At 43.7% G+C, this 22,842-nt stretch overlaps 1 protein-coding gene across 14 annotated transcripts in view; it reads right to left on the reverse strand.

Moving 5' to 3' along the window:
* CCDC85A (coiled-coil domain containing 85A) overlaps nt 1-22,842 on the reverse strand; it is a 211,361-nt gene that overhangs the window by 71,072 nt on the left and 117,447 nt on the right. For 7 of the 14 annotated variants that reach the window (XM_066995436.1, XM_066995434.1, XM_066995435.1 and 4 more), the window contains 4 exons: nt 21,502-21,598; nt 21,186-21,331; nt 12,667-12,811; nt 8,285-9,200 (listed from right to left, as the gene is read on the reverse strand). In XM_066995436.1, coding sequence (XP_066851537.1) covers nt 8,285-9,200; nt 12,667-12,811; nt 21,186-21,211 — 1,087 coding nt within the window. In that variant the 5' untranslated portion in view covers nt 21,212-21,331; nt 21,502-21,598. Of the gene's footprint in view, nt 1-8,284; nt 9,201-11,249; nt 11,453-11,487; nt 12,121-12,666; nt 12,812-21,185; nt 21,332-21,501; nt 21,599-22,842 lie in introns of those variants that run through there. The other 7 variants (XM_066995443.1, XM_066995442.1, XM_048060840.2 and 4 more) reach the window with 6 other exon arrangements.

Consider the following 22,842-nt stretch of genomic DNA (forward strand, 5'->3'; position numbering starts at 1 on the left):
TCAAGATATCAGCTTTCCCATTCACAATCAATAAATCTGCAAACATTTTCGTGCTGTGTATCACCAAATGCTTGTGGACAGATCTCAAATCACGATCCTGACTCTTCTCTGTGTAATCTGCAGAATTTGAAGCACTAAAAAAGACTTCCAAAAATATTTAATGTGCATAGACTGCTATCACTATGGTATGGGCGGGGAGGGTTGTTTGCTTGATTGCTTTTAGTATATATCCTCCCCCGACATTAAACTTGTATAATTACTTTCCTCAGAACCAACTTGCTGTTACTACTAGTGTATCTGTGTCTTTTAGTCCAAGGCCTCCTCCAGGCTATCCCTTCCCTTTTCTCATTTTCTTTGGTATCTTTCTGTTGTGATACTGTTGGAAAATCCCAGAACAAGCGATCTGATTTCGAGAGAACTTGAAAAAAAACTCAAAAGCAGGGAAAGAGAGAAGGGTGGATTTTTCTTTTTTGATTATTTAAATACGCTTTTAGATTTCTTGATTATGAATTCCCCACATTAATGAAAATCCTTAATTCACGTACACGAAGGAATCAAAGAACGTTACTAAAACCCTTCACATTACTTGAGTTTTGCAATAAAGGTGAAGACCAAACTGTTATGTCCTTGACGAATATCACAAGTCACAGCTAGAAAATAAGAGTATGGGGAAAAAAAATGCATCCTCATATGAAAGAGCAACAACCAGAAGAACCATCTTACAAAAATTAGAAATTGCTACACTGGATCAGACCACTGATGCAATCAACATTTTAGCCTCCTTTTTTCCCCAGCAGGAATCAGGACTAGCTGTTTTAGATGAAGGCAAACCAAAAAGCTTGCCATTAACAGCAATGGAACAAAATGCCAGAGTAAAGCTCATTCTCAGTTCCTATTACTTAGAAGCTGACGTTTGCCTTAAATCGGATGAATTAGATCTCTTCTCCCAAATGCCAGCAATTTCTGTGTTTTCACATGTTATCTTTCATTTTGTGTTACCCAAAGGAATGCCTGATACTGCTCAGGACCCTGACTGCCGTTGTGCTCTGTATCATTTCATAGCAGCGATAGCCTGGCTAGTCTGCCAGTGTGGCTTAAGAGTTTAGTTACAATTGAGTATCCTCTTAAAGCACTCTTCCAAATTCCACAGCACAGTGCTCTATCAGTTTTTCTTTACTAAGACTTAATAGCGCAGTTATCTTCAGACCGACAAGAACATCAACACTTACAAAGTGTCTCTTCTACAGCTTCAAGTGTGAGGTTGTGGGAAAGCCAATCATACCACATGCATCACATAATTCAGTTGTAGACCTTTCACCAGTGTGGCTGTTAAGTATAAGGCATACTTCTTTCTGCGTTAAGAAGCAAAGCTCAGTGTTTCAGTCCTAGCTCATTCTCTGAATAGAGCCCACTCATTAACTATTCAAAAAGAACATGCCGACAAGATTTATATCAAGATCATTACTTGAAGATAATTCTCAATGTTCTCTCAGTAACTATATAGCAGTGTATATGACAATAAGACCTAAGACAAGCTATGCTTCAGTTTATTAATTAAGACATGACTTACTAGCTCAGAAACCAATGAATTTTTCGTTGCTAGCGACATTTCTTATGTACACAAAGCTTTATTATACCTCATTAAATACCCTGTAATTGGGAATGCCTCACTGTCCTGCAACACCTGTCACTGTCTATGCACTCTGTGTGTGAATGATGGTATAAAATTTTAACCCCATGCTACACTGACTGCTCTGCTCTTCCTTAGTTATTAAACGAACCAGCTCCAGTCCCTACACAACCTGCAGCAATATTCTATTATTAACTTCCTAATAATTTTTTTTTTAAATCTCAAAAAAACATTCCATTAATAGATAAAATAGAAAAAAATAACAGGACATCTTTTAGTAAAAGCACATCGTATATCCTACTAGGCTCAAGTACTTAAATAAGCAACACTTACCAAGAATTATTATTATAATATTCTAACTCTGCATTAGAATTGTCAAATTCTCTGTCTCTGGCAATTTAATCACTGTAATATTTTAATATATACTTTACTACAATAAAATCAAATCACAGTAACTCAGGAAGCTGTGCACAAGACAAGGTCACATAAGGTCCTGTCCTCAAATTAAAGGTACTCTCTCCCAGCAAGGACTCAGACAAGGCTTTGATGTGAGGACTCTCCATTCCAGCACAAAAAATAAAAAAATTCTGCCCACCTATTGCAAGAAGACAACACTAACGGCCCTCCAAGCTCTTGATGATTCTCCTGGTGATGTGAAGGCAAACGTCTTGCATCTTGACCAAACAGGATGAAAATAAGCTTTTCTATTTTTTCAGTACATGCTGAAACAAGCTCCTACTCACCACTCAGGAAATAAGTTAATTTTAAAAACATACGTTGAATAAACTGAAAAAACAATACATCCCAGGTGTAACACTAATGGAGTCAGGGGATGAGCCCAAGGGCTGGCCTGCAGAGTGCTTGTCAAGACACTGTCAGTAGTGGCCATGATCTACTGTTAGCCTTTCACCTCTGGAGGTCCTTGTTCAGGCCTCAGAGAGGTTCCAGCAGACTCAGAGCCAGCCAGCAGAGCCACTGACCTCCCCTTTTCACTGCCTAATGCCTGCAGCAAGGGCACAGCTCGAAGGTCTGAAGGGAGAGCAGCTGGCAGGGCTGCCCCCAGGCCTCTGTCACTACAGCATGACACAACAAGCAGGGAACAAGTACCTGGCTCCCTGGCAGCAGCTGTACACTTGTCAGTTCACGCCTACCTTATCACACACACAGCCATCGCAGGCTAGCTCAGACCCTGTTCTAAAAGGCACTTGGTGTGCTGGTGGTGGTTTAAGGACAGCATACCCCATGTAGGAACCTCCTGCCTGCTCTAGTACTTGTAGTGAAAGGGCTACTGCCTCTAAAGACAGGCTGAATTAGCATGAAGTCCTTACTGCAAAACCAGCATCGTGTAGCACGACATGCCATCTATGAGAAAAAGGATGGAAGTATAAAACCTCTAAGTGGTGACTTTGCAGACAGTGCTACGTATCACACGTGGCTGTGGTTTACTTTTAGCCCCGTAATGGGTGGTGTTCAGCTGTTCTGCTGAATCCTCACTGCGCTTCCACCATAACATGGACTGCCCAGGGAGGTGGTTGAGTCACCATCCCTGGAGGTCTTTAAAAGACATTTAGATGTTGAGCTTAGTGATATGGTTTAGTGGAGGACTTGTTAGTGTTAGGGCAGAGGTTGGACTAGATGATCTTGGAGGTCTCTTCCAACCTAGACGATTCTGTGATTCTGTGATAACGTGTGATACCACTGCATCACGGCATCAAACAGACAGCAGCAGAAGCAAACCTCTGCAGTCAGCCTAGTCTGAATGCCCCAAACCTTTCAGCAACTGGAGTGCTGGAACATCCATACAACTGTTTGAAACAAGACAAGTTTCTTTACAAAGGGGCTTCAGTCTTTTTATTAACATACCAATACTTTTGCTGGAAGGATGATTCACCACACACTAAAATATTTACACCCAAACTGGTTTTGTCAGTGAAGTTAAGGATACGTAAGTGTAAACTGTTCCCACAAGCCCTACATGAGTTTCTAGGAGGTTTATCATTTTGGTATTATAAGCCACGTTTTCAACCTGACCAATTACTCCACAAAAAAGTGAGTTTGGTAATAAACACAGCATGTTCTAATCACATACACATTCACATATCATGCCCCAGTTCTCTTACAGCATGTGATAACTAAAACTGACTTACAAGTCTGATGCAAAACCTATGGAATTCAACTGAAAGACTCCCATTGACACAAAAGTTTCAGAGCTCTACAATTAAAATAATAAATATCTGAAATAAACAGTAAATAAATTCATACTGACAAGCAAAAAATTCAATCCATCCTGTAGCCTTGGCTTACACAACCGATTGCTCTCAGGAATAAGCAACACTGTATCAGGTCTCACGTGGCAGATGTACAGTAGTGGGTGCCATTGGGAAAGCTCGAGTTACATGCAGTGTTGTGCACTGTATTCATGACAGGCAAATTACTTCCATTTCAACTGTAAGAAAAATAATGCGAGTAAAGCTACGCAGAATGACATCATTTCACTGTCTGGCCAGCAGGATGTCAGCTATTTCCACTGAAAGGGTATCAGTTAATTCACTAACATTAGTACAAGTTTTCTCTCGCTGCAGCCATACTGCAGTTCCCTCTTTGTACTCAGCGCAGCAAAATAAAAGTGTTTTCTTATCTTATTTTCCTCCTAAGAAGCACATTTATAGCAGGAATTGTTCAAGATTGAAGCCACGTTTAACTTACAAATACTCTTGCTCAAGAGGTGCTGCTGCATCTGTTCTCCCAGCCCTCACACCTCCCGTGGTACGTACGGTGTTAGTCAGCAGTTTTACTGCTCTTCATTAATAACCTCAGCAGGAAGCAAAAAGCACGTATGAAAGCCTTCTGATATCTTCCTTTCACATAAAAGTCAAAGCCCAGGGTAAAACAAAGGACTGCTTAAAATAGAAAGTTTACAATAAATTGCTTGGAATAAAAAACACCACTTAGATTGCAAATGCTGAAAGCACATTAATTTATACAGAGGCACTTACACCCCACATATTTGTGTCAAAGTTAAAGACTGTCATCTATTATTCTAGAGCATAAATGCTCTCTATAAAACATTGTTACCACTGGTATTTTCTCTTCTAATTTCAGCAGTCTTTCTATCCCAAATACCTCTGTGCTCATTAGCCAGAACACTCGAGTGATCACAGCAAAAGACAGTTATCATGTTTTATGTGGGTGGGGCCTTTAAAAAAAAAAGGAAATACATATGTTTTCTATTAGCAACCATCAAGCCAAACTTAGCTTTCAGACACCATTTTCTGTCACTCTAAAAGTTGAAGATACATGTTTCACAAGAATGTGTCAAATACTGCACTGTTACTTTTTTTTTTCCCTTTTTTAAAGCTTTATAAATCTTATCAATGAAAAGTGAACTGTCATACAAGGAAAAATGACAAGAGCAAACCTTTGAGAATAGAAAATGAAGAAAATTATGAAAGAAAATGTTATCACCTCATCCTTTATTCCTTCAGCTGTTCCTAAGGACAAAAGAGAGCTTCCAACCTGCTATAACTTCTTGTTGTACCTCATGAGGCCAAAATGACTAATGCATATACCATATCCTGTAAAGCAGACTTTAGCTACGCATCCTATTTCTGATGCCACTGTAATATTACATGAAAATGAATCTAGCTTGAGAGTTTGACCACAACCTGCAATGATTCTAACTCCATTCCGTGTGTGTTTACACATGAGGTTCTGGTACAGAAAACCGTACGTTACTGAATACATTGGTTCCCCGTGGTCACACAGGTGCTAACAAGACCAGAATTTAGGGCAAACAGGAGCTGTTAGCAATGTATGGGAGCCCTCATTCCAACAGAAGTAGCTAGGCTGTTAGCATACATGCTTTCTAACTAGGAATAGCAATTGCAGGTAGACAGCATAGTACTTTTAAGAATGAGGTTTGATGTGCAGAGGAATACCTTCCCCTCTCAAATGTGATTTGGAGTTAAGACCAACGGAGACCGACCAGCCCTCTACTGAGTTTGTTAAGTTCTGGTTACACCATTTTATATATTTATAAGTCAGAAGATTTTAGTCTTTGCTAGTCATCATTAGGATCACAAACACTTCACCCTTGTGGCTCAGACAAGTGTCAGAGCACAAGTACAATCTGCCCTGCAAGACAACCACATAGGCGTGCAAATGCCTCCTAGATAGCTACATTCCAAGTTTTACAATAAACTAGGTTTCACCAACATGACATAGTTTACTTACTACACAATTTTGGGATAAGAATCAAGAATAGCATCCTTTTACATTTCTCATCAGAATTTTCCACACTGTATTTCCTCACAGCAGATGCAAAAAAAAAAAACAACAACAACAAAAAAAAAAACTCAATGCCTCAATGCACAGCTCCCCACCTATAATCAAGTGGCAGGTTCATGCACACAGGTACACAAGAAGTGTGTAAATCAAGATATACACATTGCTTTCCCAACAATAACAAGTGATGACAGCCAGTACTTTTACCATGTTCACATTAACTGTTCTTCTCTGCATTTACAGTGTCTGACAGCAACAAAACCCCCAAACCCACCAATCAGCCTAGCTGTGAGGACCAAGTATTTTCCTGAAGTTTAAGGCTGGTTCCTCACAGCAAAGCTGTCAGTTTCCACCACCAACCAAGGTCAGACCAATGCCAGAAGTAAACCTCACAGCTAACATCTGTCCCATGCCTGCATCAAGTTATACAAATATGAAAGAAGAGACATTTGACAACTCACTGGTGAGCCAAGTCCTCTGCAAAAATGATTATATTAAGAGAAGGACACGCAAAACTCTGATTAAAGTCAATAAACAGACTCCCAAATCAGCAGCTGCCATCTCCAGCTCCTTGTGGCTTGAGTCCAAGTTGTACATCAGTGAAATACTCTGTACAAAGGAAGCCAGTCAACTCACGTTTAAAGTAACAACTGCTTTCACTGGTAATAATGTGGCTGTGTTCTCAGCAAGACTATTTGGACCAAGAAAACCAACCCATCAGAAAACCCACCATGCTGGGAACAGAAAAAACATCTTTGTCTGCGACTGAATTTTAAAAATAAATACCTAAAACCTTACATCACCTTTCTACATTATCAGCAAGTGTGATTAAGAAGCCACCTTTCTGGTTCCATACTTCACTCTACTTACAGTCAGGTCCATTTACTCATTTTAAACAGAAAGAACTGAATGAAGTACAGTATTTAAAGCAAGTTTTACATGACCAACTTTTAAAAGGTATGTGTTATACATCTTCGCAAAGTTGTCAAGCACTCTTATTAATCATTTTAAAACGTTTTAGAAGTGCATGAGAAGTCTCTAACACTTACCACTTTGGGGTGTGTCAGCCCTGTCAAATATATCCATTTCACTACTAGGAATCTGGACTTGTCCCTACAGAGCAGGTTAACTGAAGGCATTCTGTAAGCCAGGATAATCATCATAGATAAAACGGACAGATGTGAGAGAGCAACATGATAAATGGTGAGGACAGCACCCGGCACAGGGCTCACTCCATCTCCCAGGCAGATCCAACAAGTGCTCGGTTCCACCGATGTCAACACAACTTCTTGCAGCTGCTTATAAAATGTAAACACGTGAACTCCATCCAAGACAATTTACTAAGGCAAAATCCTCACTTCAGAGCATGCCTTCAAATCTTCTGTAAAGGTCTGAGAAATAGATTTTCATGTATACAAGATGGTAATTTCCTTTATGAAAACATCTCAAAGCACAAAGAAAAAACTGGAGCAGACTATAGAACTTCTGCTAAATCTACAAAAAGTTATTCCAGCAGCACAGTAGGATGTTTGAACTTTGTAATCATTTCATTTGCTGTATTTCACTCCTTTCAATAGTGTCATAACTGTCAGGCTTTCAAAACACTGAAATATTTGAATTGTGACTATCTTTAAAAAGTAGTTAATTGCAATCACTGAGGATACACAGCTCTTAGAAGCTGGCCTGTTGGTTGGGCATTTTTCTGAAGTGCAGCAATAACACCATCACACATATAAAGCACCCTAAGATCCTCCTTCATTTTTTTGATTTATTATAATCAAACACTGCAAAGCCCCAGCTTTGCATAAGCTGCAGAAGGTATCAGATTCATTTATACTGAGCCTCACTCTTCATCTGGGTTCTTCCCAAAGTTTATGAGAAAAAGATGTAGAGAAGCCTTCCCCCAATAAATGGGAATTTTTACAATCGTGAAAGCCTCAGACAAACTAGGTTGGGGTGGAAGCGAAACAGGAGATATTCACCTCCACTCCGCTGACTCAAACATAGGCAAGACAAGAAACATAAGCATCTCCCCTCTAACCAACGTAAACATAAACCTACCTAGGGACAGGCAGTTTACACCTACCAGCCACAGAGCAGGCTCAAGGCCACGAGCTGCTTCTCTATACCTTACAGACAAACACTCAAGATCCACTTCTCCATTTTTAAAATCCACCCAACAGCTACTGGACAGGCAAACAGGTACACTCTGATTAATTCACTTGCTACAGGAATAATGCTGACACTAGACTTGTTGCCTTTCATTTCATATTAAAAAACCATATATTCCTTTTCCATTAACATCTGAAATACCACGGAAACTGCCTTAATAGTTTTCAGAGCACATTTTCCTTAAGTTTATCGACCCACCATTCATTCCGTTGTATATACTTCTGTGGTGAGGGGAGAGGTCATCCGTTACTTGTCTCCTGAGGGTACCTTCTCTGCTGCCTCCGCTGAGATGTTTGAGATGCTCCGGGCTCCCTCCATAGTGTTGTTTGAGATGCTCAGGGCTCGTACCCCTCACTTTGTGGAGATGTTCTGTACTTCCACTCAGCATGTGCTTTTGAAGATGATCTGGGCTGCTACTGCTGTGCTTTTGATGCTCAGGACTGCTACCAGGCCTCTGCTTTTGAAAGTGTTCAGGGCTACTACTCAAAACGTGCTTTGGGAGAGTTTCTGGACTGCTACTGCTGTGCTTTTGTTGTTCAGGTGCTTTGACAATGGTTTTGTGATGCTCTGGACTTGGTCCTTTCAGGTGATGATCAGGACTGCCAGAACCCCTCGGCTTCTGGAGGTGCTCGGGGCTGATACTCCTGTGCTTCTGATGCTCAGGGCTTCCTTCACCCCGAGTTTTTTGGAGATGTTCTGGACTAGTACTTGGATGATGTTTATGATGATCCGGACTGTCTGTACTTCCCGTGCTAGAAGTGCTACTCCCGTCGCCAACATCTCTTATGTAAGCACTCGTTGCAGTTAATTGGCATAGGCTGATTTGGCTGTCAATAGAGCTCCGGCTGCCCGCTCCACCGCTCTTCTCCTCATCCAGCAACACACACAGTTCTTTCAGCTCCAGGTTCTCCTTAACCACTTCTTCTTGTCTCACCTCCAATTCCTTCAGCTTCTGTAAGTATAAGGCAACCTCTTTGTGCATAACGCTCGCACTGTATCTGCCCAGTCTCTGCCACTCACGGGACACCTTCTTGCCTTTCTGCCTGTCATCATCCAGAAAGCAGCAAAGGTCTCTCAGTTCTTGGTTATCTTCCTGCAGCTTCTGATTGATATCCTTTAAAAGAAAGAGAATCATGACAGGGAAGTGTTTAAAAGAATCAACGTTATACCATCACATTATACAAGCCAGTGCCATAAACCCAACATCTAAGCACTCAAGCAAGGCATAAATAATTGTGTAGATCTGGCATACAATATCATGCTTCCAACAAAGCTGCTGCCCAGTAAAAAAAATGAATATAGCATGGAGCTAACCCTGAAGGATTCAAAGACTAACTTCTGATACAGCATAAAAATGTTGTGTGTTTAATTCGTGTTCATCCTAAATATCAGAATAATTTAGGTCCCAAATTGGGCAAAGATCATAAGCTCTCTCATGAGGATCTCATTCCCTTGAGAAATATTCACATGCAAGTTACTGCTGAATAAAAACGTAAGGTACATCAGAAACCGTAATCCCAATTATTAACATTTATAGTCCCTATTCCCTAAAGCGTATTCACATTAAAAAGTGAGCGTTTTAGAGATTTAAGATATTTGGGTTTTGTTTGATTTCACTTCAGATTTCCATAAGAGAATCTTGTCAATCACCACTTTACCAGCCTTGCTTCAACCACTCTGAAATAACTAATCCGCTTTAACAGGTTTTTCACTCCTAATAAAACAAAGAATGTGATTCCACACCCCTCTCTAAGCAAGGAACCATCTGAAGCAAAAACGTTCAAGCTATTACTATAAGCAGAATAACATGCCAAAGAAAATATTTTCACTATTTCATGTTCCTAGTTCTACTAAACTGGCTTGTGACCATATTTATCTTTCTCTCATCTAACCGTTCATCCCTCCTTATGTACAATATTACAAGTAGAGATTAGCCACAATTGTCAAAAATTTAGCCTTACGAAAAGCCCATTTTAGCACAGTTTCTTCAGAAAATGAAGCTTCTGCAACACCACCAGATGTGTGTGCATGCACACGTGCATTTGATCCTCTCAGAACAACTTGGAACTTGAGTGATTTAAACCCAGATTCAGCAAAGGAGAAATCTCAATGAGGCTACACAGTAGCCTCAAAAAATCTATGCTGGAGAGAAGTATTTAAAATGATCCCATAGTAGAACAGAAGAGTTTGTGTGGAAGCCCTCAATTCATCGGGCAGAAGCAGGAGGCACTGAGACCAGGCATCGCTGGTCACAGTTCCTCACAGCCCCATTCTTTCACTTGGGACAAAGGAGGGCTTAAAGCCTTGTTTTCCCAAATTCCTTTCAGAAGTTCCAGCTGAGGCAGCTGAACAAATGGAGGAAGTTAAACATCACTTAGGGAGTAGAGCACGGAGAGAAGAATTTGTCACTCCTTCCTACACATCTTGGTGTGTCCTGTTACTTATCCAGCAGATAAATAAATCCATACAATGGCACAACACCTTCATACAGAGCTGGGAGAAAGACACTGATGTTGTAATTTAACTCGCTTTTAAAACATGAGATCTGTTTCTACCGACGTGCTGTCACTGACAGGTCTCACCCGCAGACACCATGTATTCTCAGTAGGCAGAGGGGACTCATACAGACACCCTCGCACTTTGCGGAACGGGAAAACCTGGGAGACAGGAACAGTCTTCCCCCACATGCTATTTATCTTACGTCATGCTACTATCGAGGACGCTTTCTCAATAATTTACTTGTCTACAGCCACTCTGCAGATCAAGATTGCTGTTCTAACATACTCTCACATAAAAATGCTAAAGCCCCCACTGCCTCTGGGTCTTCTCCCCTTCCCTCCGACTTCACCTCACCAAAAGAATTTCTGAAAACAATCTCACTTCTCAAAGCAACGAGACAGAAGGTTTTTGCAGTCACGCCTGCCTTGAGCTAACTCTCTGGGTCTGTAATGCACCTGTACATGCTACAGCAGGGTAATTTACCTGTAAGCAGTCACGCTCTCTCCCCAGCCATGGGAAGCACAGAAGGAAACATTAGGGACTATGATTCTCATTCAAGCAGAGAGTTAAATCAAGAAGGGGTAAATCGTTACAGACTTGGTCTGCCTCTCAGCATAGCCCACAGAAGATGCCACTCAGGGTGACATGATCAGAGATGCGTTACCATCAGATGTCCTCCTCATCCAGCAAACTGTGGACTGCTTCTGGTCACCCCCAGCCAAGCCGCAGGGTTTCCCACCACCTGCATACCCCACATCCTGGACATGGCCGGCTCTCTGAACAGCCTGCCAGGTACCCGACAGTTCAGGAAGCCATCCTAAAACAGCGGCAGCAAGCTGCGTAACACAAGCAAAGGGTTTTGGATGCCTGCGGCTCCGCACACTGGGATCTTTCGCACGCACCCGATGGCGCCGCTTAACCCGGCTGCGACCCAGCGGGGCCAGCTCCGCTAAGGGCGGCACGGCACGGCACGGCCCGGGCGCTACCTTGAGGCCGCGGATCTCGCCCAGGTGGAGCTGGAGGCGGCGGTTCACCTCGCGGATGAGGTTGCTGTGGTCCAGCATCGCGCTCATCTTCTCGGCCTCGGCGCGGCGCAGGCTGCGGATCAGCTCCTCCTTGCTCCACTTGAGCAGCTCCTCGTCCGACACCTTGGACAGGTCCTCGGCCGCCGCCGCCCCGCAACTTTCCGCCGCCACTTTGGCCATGGCGGCGGCCGGGGGGCACCCCGCCGCTGGGGGCGGCCGGGGCTCGCGGGGGGGGCCCGTCGGGGCTCGGGCAGCGGCCGAAAGAAGGAGGAGAAAGCGGGGGAGAAGCCGGGCAGCAAACTTCCCCGGTCGGGAAAGGAAAAGGTGAAAAAAGAGGAAAAAGAAAAAAAGAAGAAAAAAAAAAAAGCAGGAACCCCGCAAGCTCGGCTCTCTCCCCAAGCGCACGGTGCTGGCACGGCTCGGTTCCGGCCGGCACGGCTCGGCACGGCACGACACGGCTCGGCACGACACGGCACGACACGGCTCGGCACGGCACGGCTCGGGCGGGCGCGCCACGGCCGCCGGCTTTTCAGCGGGGCGCGCCGCCACGTGCGGGCCCGCGCGGGCGGAGCGGGGGCGTGGCCACGGCCGTGGGAGGGGCCGCGGGCGGGGCGCGGGCGGGGCCTGTCCCAGCGCTGTCCCGGCGGCCCGCGGGCGCCCCCTGCCGGCCCCGGGCCGCACGTGCAGGAGGTGGGGGCTGCGGGGACCTGACCGCTCCGGGGCTCTCCTGTGCCCATCCGTCTCTTCAGCCCTCTGAGATTCTCCCCAGTGTGACGAACAAAGCTTCGGATGAAAGCGTCTGAGCAGCCACAGCAACGACACAGTGAAAGGCCGCGAAGAGGGGCTGCCCTCCCTTACGGCCACGCACCCCCCGCTGCAGCGCTGCCAAGTCCGGGCTGCCCGGGGACGAGGCGGCAGCAAGCACCGGCCTTGCCTACCCCTCGCAGCCAGCAGTGTGCCAGCTGTACGCTCACACGGCGCCACGTTTCTTACCAATAGGTGGCTGAGGAATGGCCGAGCAATGGTAGTCCGAAAGCTCCAAGGGAGAACACCCACCTGCCTCGGCCCGGCGGCGCTCCCGGGGCACAGCACCTCACAGCCCTTGTCGCGGGCGCCACGGGAAGCAGCCTCGGGACCGCTGCCTTCCAGCAACAGGGAGTGCCTCCACAAGTGCCTCGTGTCCGCGGGAGGTACGGCTTTCCTGCAGACACAAACATGAAAGGAGAATTCACAGAGCCATTAGGGAGAGTTTAATAAAGCCCAACTTCAAAAGCGTGGGGCAGATGTAACCCTAACGGTGGAACTAAGCACGTATGGAGTGAAACTAGCCCGGAATATTTCGATGCGAAGAGGATCTAATTTCTCATGCACTCACGCCTGTGTAACAAGATCAAAACGAGAGCGCAAGGGGGACATAATTATTCCCATCTCTTGGCAGGTTTAAAACTTGACTTTTATACTCCACCTTGCTGCTCAGGTGCCAAGTACTTCCCTGCGCCTGCGCTATTCATCATCAGTGGTGATGCCCTGAAACAAACTCACTTTTTGCATTAACGCTGATTTTTTGTCTTAGTCCCCTGAATGTTCCCATTCACAGGCTGAAGGGCAGAGACTAAGCAGATAGGCAAGGGGACTGCGACGCTGGGATGGCAGCAGCCTCTGTCCAGTGGCAAGGGGACCTGCAGTCTCCTTCCCTTTCAGCTCTTGCGATGCGTGCCAAACGCTAGCAGCAAGGGGACCCGCGTCCAGTTCCACCTCCAGAGCTGACCGTGGTTCGCCAACCACTGACATTTTCCCTGCTGTGCCCTGCTTGGCCCTGGACGCAGCTATTGTGCTGCTAATCCTCGCCGGCAGGTCCTCGAGGGCTGGCACCAGCTTTTCACTGCTGCCTGTAGGTTATCTACCACTTCACGTCTCCAATTGCTGGGTGGAGCCTGAGCACTGCCCTAACCAATAATAAATACGTTGTGATTTTACAAACACTTCTCACTGGGTATCTCCAGTGAGGCCTTAAAGCTGTTCAACAGTTGTCTGCCAAAAATGTGTCACACAAACGAATGCTTTCGTAGCCGTCATTTTACACAAAGATGGCTAAATTGCTTTTGTTCAGACTTTCCAAAAATATTTTTGAGCAGAGTTCAGACTTGAAAAATGTCATCTCCAAATTGGAAGGAAGTGGCAAGAGCTTTAAAAATGAAAAGTTCAAGTAATTTTATTTATAGTTGCTTCTAGACGTTCCACTCATCATTCAAGCGTCTGCAGCAGCCACCCAACGTGGCTTCGCCCACACTGGGCTGCTGCCTGGCCCCAGCTGGAGTTCTCCACGGGCTCATCACCCATCCATCCCGTCCCTTGGCAGAGCTCCAGCCCTCCCCGCTGCTGCCAGCGTGTGACGGCCCCTCCTCGTCTCCTCACCCTGTCCTTCCTAATGAGCCTGCACCCAGCCACAGCAGCACCCGGTCCCCCGAGCTATCCCACCACGCCTCCATCACCTCCAGGAGATCGCAGCCCCACAAGCACACGCAGATCTACGGGCACTTCAGAGAGGCAGCCAGCTGTGCCCGTTCCCCAGATAAAGCAGGAGGGCTCCAGGAGGGCTCCTCCCTGCAGTGCTGTCCTCTTGGCACCTCCTCGCTTGCATGTGCATGCCTTAGGTGGGCACCCTTCAGCCCTGTCATTTCTGATGTCTCTCGTGCCCATCACCCCACATCCTGATTCCTAATCTGGCCTACCACTTCCTCTCTTGCCTGCTGGTCACCAGCTCTCTCCTGTCCCTCCACAGGCTGAAGTTCTCCTCACCAAGTCGGCCAGCCTGTTGGCAAAGATGCTTTCGCCTGATTTGGTCAGGTGGGTCCATCCCTTCCCAGCAGTCCTCAACACCCAAATGGTCCCACAGCCAGAAGAGCCAAATCCCTGCTGTCAGCACCAGCTGCACACCCACTCACTGACCACCAGCTCCATCCACTCCTCCTCACACCCATTTCCCTCACCGCCAGGATGGAGGGGGAATCATCGGGGTCCCCATGCCTCGGCCCTTGCCCTAAGAGCCACGTAGTCTCCCTTAGCACACTGCAGGACCCCCCGGCAGTGTCACTGGTACCCATGGGGAAAAGCAGCAGGGGACAACAGTCCAAGGGCTGCAGTAGCTGCACAGGTAGCTCTTTCCTGCAGGCACAGGAAGAGCTGCCGTCCGGGTGCCAAATGCCACAAGCACCAGCCTCTGCTGTCACGGGAGTCTCTGCTTTCTGACAAGCATGGACTCCGGCTGTCCCTCCTTGATTTCACTGTGCACGTATCATTAGGTGAACGTGTTCACATGAGAATATTTTACAATACAGAGTAGAACAACTTTTCCTACCCAAGTCTCATACAGTGCTCAGTGTTAGTACATACAAAAATTCACAGACTGACACTAAGCAGTCCATATAACATTTTCTACTTCATTGCCTGCCCACTTCCATCACACAAGTACAGATAACGCCATAACTAGAGCTGACCTTCTCTGCAGACACCTTGGTGTTCATAACTGCTACAGGCAGAATCCTTGTCCTTTGCTCCTGACTTCACAAGAGGTAAGAGCAAACGGCCAACCTTCATCTAACTCAAACTTCTGTGTGGTCACCATCCAGTGTCTGAGCTACACTCACCTTCTCTGGCTTAAACCCACTGCTTAGGCATGGTTTATTTATACTGCAGCTTTTAATAAATCCGTAGCAGTATAGATGGCCAGTGTCCTTTCCAGCTTTAAATGAGATTAAAGACAGCATGCTACGTGAAAGGGGAAGCGGCTCAAATATTCATTGGATTTCCAAAGCTCTTGTGCCCACGTGCCCATGGCTTTTCAGAAGCCTCCCACCATTCTCGGCTCTGCCAGGCTTTCCTCTGCAAACGCGCTCCCAAACAACGCCGGCCAACAACCACAGCAGCACAGCACAGCCGACGCTCCGGTACAGCCACAGAAAGTAAAAATGAGTGGAAACAGCAGAGAGTACAAACCTCTCAGACAAGGCTGGCTACGTGAGGGCATACTGCGTGATTCTTAAATGTTCCTGCCAGTGTTTCAGCTTTATTGCAACGCTTAGGTGCCAAACAACTCCACAAACATAGTTTTCAGTGCCACTATCAGCATTTTTGTAAAGTAGGCAACATGCAGCTTTCTTATCCCAAGAATATTTTTGAGAGAGAAAAACATTCATGGATTACAACTAAGAAAATGTAGAAGAAATCTAGAAAAAATAATTTCCAAACTAGCAATCTGGAGAGGGAAAAGAAAGTCTCTGCTTTAAACCCTGTAATTAGATATCTATCTAAATAGCTTCTATTTATTCTCTAAGAAAAAAAAAATTGTTTCATAAGAAATTATCTTTTTTCAAAATTTAGAAACTTTTCAAAATTTCAAGAAGAAAAAAAGTTTGCTCTGAACTTCCTCCTACTACCACCTCCACACTTCTCATGATCTAGTGATCACACAACTGTGTGGTGAGCCTCATCAGCTTCATGAGTCAAATTAAAAACGAAACCAACTGCTAAAATATAATGACTGGTTTCCCAGTGGATGGCTGCGCTGATGTGGCTCGCAGTGCCTTTATCAGATGCAAGGGAGGTGAAGGGAATGCAGAACCCTAGGAGTGGAGGTGGAACAAGACCAGCCGCATAGATAGCAGCCAGCATTCAGGGCAGATTAAACACACCGTGACAGTGAGCCTGCAGCACAGCCACTAAAATACCCTGGGATGAGAGGAGTAGACAGTAATTAGCACTTCCTGCCTGACTTCATGTGGTGACTGCGGTTCAGCCAGACCTGCAGAGTTCACTTGGAATCTATAACAGAATGAAAAATCCTGAAATATCTCACAGGGGCACTTTGCTTTTTATTTCAATTGGAAAACTGATGGGAGTCTTTTGCAGCCCTCTTCCAGGACAAATCTGAGGTCCCCAGATCAGGGATTACTCACAGGGGTGCCAGGAAAAGATTCTGCTGCTCAAATTGACTCGGAAATTGCTTTTGAAAGTATTGGCCAATACTCCTAAACATGTTTGTTCACTACAGTGAGGAGCATGTAAATGGACATGCATCACAATTTGCTCAAGGTTAAACAAATGGTTGGATGACTGATCCTTAGAAACAAAATGAAATATAGAAACAGGCACCTTTCCAACCCAGCAGAATACGTACCTGACACAATAAGACATCCAAAGATGTTAGAATGAAATAATTATAACCGTTTATGGGGTTGATTTTATCATGAAGAGCTTGGCAACTTTTCCACACAGCTAACGGTTTGTTCTGGCTGGGATCCAAAATAGATACATTACCAGAGCATCTGTGGGTTTCTTTTAATTGTACTTCTGTTCATCGTTTGGGTAACACTGGACTTCGTTTTGTGTTCATATTTGATTAGTGAGTTAATCAGGGGCCAGATGCTTCTTTCCACTAATGCTGATGTAAGTAAACTAAACAACTGTGTGGTGGGAAGCAAGAAAAGGCACATGGCCTACAGAATAATCCTCTGCTTCAGAGCCCTGTAGAAGTGGCAAATGCTGGCACAGTCCCTACAGGAATTAAGATGGTTATCTTCTGGCCTCCTCATTTAAGAGGCCAACATAACAGGACTTATGCTTAACGCCAAGCATTTACAACATACATTTTTTTTTAGCGCTTTTTAAATTAAAACAACAACAAAACTACCAACCTTCAATGTTCGGATTCCTATGAAGTGAAGCATTCAGAGCTTATCTAACAGAAAGCGATACTTCCTACTGAATACATTCCCTCTGTTACTACATCAGTTTATAAATTACTATAACTTTTTTTTTTAAATATGTGTCATGCATCTGATCAAGCCCTCAGTCTCTAGTTCACTGGCAATTCTTCACAGTGATCTGGTCCAACATCATAATATGGATGAAGGAGCCAGCATGCAGAGCTCTTTGAGCATATTCAGAAAATGAAATGGATTGGTTCTCATTCCATCCAGTGGAAGCAATAGAGGAAAGCCAACAACATTTTTCCAAAAATGTTTTTTGGAAAAAAAAAAGATTTCACAGATGATTTTTGATGAGAAAAACAAGAAAAATTATTGGAGAAGGAAGAAGTTAATGATATCTCAGGGAAGCTACCACAATGCCAGGTGAAGTTGCAAGCCTAAACCAGAACTAAAGCTGCTAACCATGCCTTCACTCCACGGTCTGTTCTGATTCTGTAAGTGGGCTCAGAGGCTGTATTGGCTTCCAACTGTATTGTCAGTTCCACATACAGTAAGTATAGAGTTTGGTATTTACCATCATCTCATGCAATAATACTTGCAAATTCTTTACTGAAGAGAAGTAGCTGCTGAAGCACACACACACAAACATATATCTTTTTATATATTTTTATATGTCTAAAAATGCACATGGTGCCACACTTGGAAGAAAGTTATTCAGGAACTGGAAATGCTGCTCATGAGGTTATTGAACGGTGATCCCCACAGACCACCTTCCTCTGCAGCTTTCCTCTCCATGAACAAACTTCTTAGTTATTCTGCTGATTCCTCTCAGTGAGATAAATCCATTAAATATTTATTTAAGCTGCGCTCAATATATTAGCTAAGTGAACTACTCTATCTAGTGCTAGCTTAACATTACATGCCCCATCATAATGTTTTACACAACACAATGTTGCAATGATATAAGCATTATTGGAGATGTTGTTCTTTTAGCTTGTTAACGGTAAAAGCAAAAAGAAAGGACCCAAATCAGGATTTCTAATCTACTTTTAGTTATTATTTAATCAACTCAGGATAGGCAGGAATTCCGCAAACTGCTGGTGAGATAACTGGAGTGTACTGCAATGAGATTTGCTTGTTTATTTGTTGTGGCGTGTTTTTTGGTTTTTGTTGGTTTTTTTTTGTTTGTTTGTTTTGTCCTTACCGGAACAGAAACTCATTGGTAGAGAAAATCGTTGTGTATGGCTTGATCAGCCACAGGCACAACAACCCAGGTAGAAGTGTTAAACTGAATGGAGCAGAGGTAAAACAGGGAGAGGGACAATTTGGAAGAGATTCTGAGAAACAACATTTAGCTTAAGTAGAATGCAAGCCTTTGCTTCAGAACTGCCAGCAAAATGTTGCCAACCTCAGCCAATTGCTAGCAATTAGGGATGACATACACTGCAACGCTTGGAACATACAGGGAGCAGAATGGAAGGAGAATCCAACTGCTGTACATTTTGTCACAACTGATGTATGACAATCGCCAAGGGCAAGTGCTTCTGAAGATAAACTGATAGGCTGCAGTACAAACCATTGCTTCTGACAAGGAAATATTACAGGCCAAAGAAAAAAAAGGTTCTTGAGGAGACAAGTATTTTCTCTGTTTGTAACATTAAATAAATAATGTGCAAAAACCAAGATCACTGCATAGGGAATTCTTGCAACTGCAGCACCATGTGAAATAAAAGAGGAGCTAATCCAGAAACTTCATTTCCTAGGCTGACATAGCAAACATTCATCAAAGGTTTAAAAAAAAAAAAAATACTCCTAATATCTGAATATTGGGACAACTGGCTTTGATCCTACAAAGTTTGAAGAACTGGGATAAGATGCCATTAGAGAAGACCCCAGAACTGAGTAACAGAAAGTTGTGATTAAAATAGAAAACAGACCTCAGGTTTTTGGTATGTTTGTTTTTTTTTGTTTTCGATTTTTTTTCTTTAATTATTATTTTAAATCAGGAACTCAGTGCTATGGAAACAGACAGATGTTAGATGTCTCAGTTTGTCCTAAAACTTACTGGCTTCAGTAGGTGACTTTTCCATTACTGGCAAGGAGTACTGGATCAGCACTCAGTACTCTACTCAATTACTGAACTATCCCTCAACAACCCTCACATCACCTACTTTTTTCTTGTGTCACCTGGAATCCCCTTCCAGTTTCAGTAGTCCAAGTGGTAAGAACTTCCTTCCAATACCAAAAATGTAAAGATGTTAGAGAGTTTTTCAAGTCAGCCATGCATCAAAAAACCCCAGCTGATTTAGCTTCAATAAATGCATTTTTTAAGAGCAAACTTATTCCTTTTTTCACTGTCACTATAATGCTTTTTTTTTTTTTTTTTTGGAGGGGGAGTAAGCAGGGGGTCTTATAAGCACTGAAGCCAAAATATTCTGAAAAAATGCAGAACACAGAGCCTAGCTGCAAACAGATGGGAAGATTTGCCAGCTGCCCAATTACTGTTTTGGAAGCAAAACAAATTCTAGAACCAGACCATCTACAAATTTACACAAACCCAGAAAGTCCCCGATCTTGGTTGGGGAGCAGTGCTTGGACCAAATTGAAAGGAAAACATCCCTGAGGTTTTCTCCCAGTAGGATCTTTATGCTTCCCTCAAAAGTAGTTATTTCTAAATAAATAAATACAGCAGAATAGAATCAGTTATTTTCCCTAGATCCTTCTGAACCACAGGCAAGACCGAAGGACAAGATTGGCTGGTTTTGTCATTGTTACAAACATGGAAAGAAAAAAGATAAACTACAACCCGATACTGTTAAAGATGCTACTGGTTTAAAACCAAGTCCCCTTCTTCAAAGGGTGACAGAAATGTTCTGGTCCCCCCCAGGAAACTGAGAATCTCCTCACCTCTGTGCTACATTCTTCTTGTTTCTAGTCCTCCAGGACCATAAATCACTCCTGAGCAGTGACACATCCTTCTGCAAACACACCACCACTGGGCCAGGCTGGCTGTATCCCATTCTGGTCTTCAACAAGGATAATCTTAAGGCAGAGTGAAGCCATCAGATGCACCCATCCACACAGGACAAACACCGACATGTACCAATCCAACCAGGCTGACAAGCTACTCTTCTTATTTGTGTGTATGGGCACTGTGGCTGTTCATTTCACCACGATTCTGAGGATGGCATTTGGTCCCAAATCATATTCTCTACTTTACATCTCAATAATCCAATTAAAATGTACACGAACTAATTAAACCTAGTAGATAATGATAGTAACAATAGTGCATAGCAATTTAAAGCGTTTTCTATCTTAAAAGCACTCTACAGGCATTAACTAATTAGTGGATAACATGAATTTAAAAATCAATGCATGAGAATAGCATATGTTTTGAATTAACATTTCAATTATTCTCCTCTGACCACTGCATTTACAAAATGCTTCTTATTTATTCTTACTGATGTGTAACAATTACAAAGGATTCCATACAACTTATTACCAAGTAATTATGGCATTTCTGAACTATCCTATACACTCAGTGGGAAATCATGTCTGCTCTTATTCTCCTCCAAATTCTGCCGATTTCCACAGCCCCCTCCTGAATTAATCTGTTTTTCTTAAACTTGGCACAGTATAGGGGATTCTGCACTGCACCTTCAATCCTATAGCAACTACACCACAGCAGAACCAAGGTAAAGCTCCTCAGGAAAAGCCAGGGCAGCTGCTGCTACTTTGGGACTGAGGTGCTCACAAGCCGACACAACAGCCAGATTTGGGAAGTCCCACAAACCAAACCCCCATCGCTTTTTCCTGTGGGGCAACTATTCTCACCTGAGTGAGTGACTGCAGCCTTCACTGACCTACCTCAAAAGCCCCACTTCTGGTACCATTCGTGCTCAAAGCAGTGCAGAGCCTGCCACGGGCTGACTGCTCCGGAGGTGCTTCTCGTCCCTTTTTCAGCTGGAGCCTTCTGATTGCGCCACAGCAGCTCCGATGTAACACAAGCATATCTGTACAGGGGCCAAACATGGAAGTCTTCCATTAGAAGGAACCGAGGCTTTCAGAAACAGCAAAACAAAGACACATTTTGGCAACTCATCTTCCCCTGCTGCCAATTTTAATCTTACAGTTAAAATTACTTCCTTTCAACATCTGTTGTTTTTGTGGCTAATGGACTGACCTTTTTGAGAAGGGAAAAGGTCCTTCTGTTGTCTTTGTTGTTGTTGTTGCTTTTGTTGTTGTTGGATTTTCCAGTATTTATCAAGGGTTTTCAGGTGCTAAAAACAAAAACAAATCCCTGAGGCCATAAACATTCATGTAGACTAGCTGTCACACACAGCCTACAATAAAATGCAACCCCCTCTCCCCCCCAGCTGACAGGTAAACGTATTTGCTTTTTCTTTATAAAGAGAATTTTCAGCACAGGGTTGCCCTGCTGATGCTTTCCCATCACTGCCCTCTCCATCTGCAGAGAGCTTAGGCTTGTCCTCCTGCTGTTTCACACACCTTTTTAATGAAAATTAATTCAGATTGCAGCATTTTCCCCTCTAGATGTGCAGGCGGGGACTCTTTATGCTCCGCTGTTCTCCATCTTTCTTTATGGACCCATGCAAATTGCCCAGCCAGAGCTTCCTCTAAGACCCTCTTTTTTCTCATGCCCCTGTGTAATTGTCAAGCATTACACTTGAACTTGTAAGCGTAGAGGGACAAAAGCATTTATCCAGCTGATACAGTTACCTCTTTCAAATGACTTCTCATGTCTTAACTCTTTATCTGGCTGTAAAAGCCTCTGAGCAGCTGGTCTGGTATCTATTCTAACTTGTCGCGCTTTTTTTGTTATTTTTTTGTGCTGGTTACGTGTTTCCAGTCAATGAAATCAATAGAACACTTCTCATGTTATCCCTATTACATAAATAAATATAGATTTAATGCCTCCAGCATATAGGTTGAGGTGACAAGGAAAGGGGAGCCCACGAGTGAGAACCTACAGGAATCACTCAAACCCTGCTGAATACAGCTCTAATAGTTTAATTATCAGATTTTTTTTCCATTTAAGTTACAGAAATACCCACAAACTTCTAACTGGAAGGGCCACCGAGGATTTTAATTGTGCTTATTAAACCATTTGGTTCTGAACAGTAGGGATGCAAACATTCTTTCTTGAGCCAATTATTTTTTTATCATTATTCTTTAAAATAGCTTATTTCTTTAAATTAGAAAGAAACTAGCCGGTGAGATCCACATAGCAATGTTTCAATGCTCACTGAATTTTATTTTCAGACACGAAAAGAAATGTATATAACTACAAATACAAGTTTCAATCAAAATGCAATTGAACACCTCAGGAAAGTGTTTCTGTACACACTGTAGAAAGCAGAACTGTGTTGATTCAGTGTTAATAAAGTTTTCTGGACCCTGATTGGAAATTCTCCCTGGTAAATCTCAGTAGTGGGATGGTATTAAACTTTTACCACTATCTGTAAGATGGTTCATAATAGCAGTAGTGAAGTAAAGGCATTGA

This window comes from Anser cygnoides, chromosome 3 (genome assembly GCF_040182565.1).
Source record: "Anser cygnoides isolate HZ-2024a breed goose chromosome 3, Taihu_goose_T2T_genome, whole genome shotgun sequence".
Taxonomy (NCBI): domain Eukaryota; kingdom Metazoa; phylum Chordata; class Aves; order Anseriformes; family Anatidae; genus Anser; species Anser cygnoides.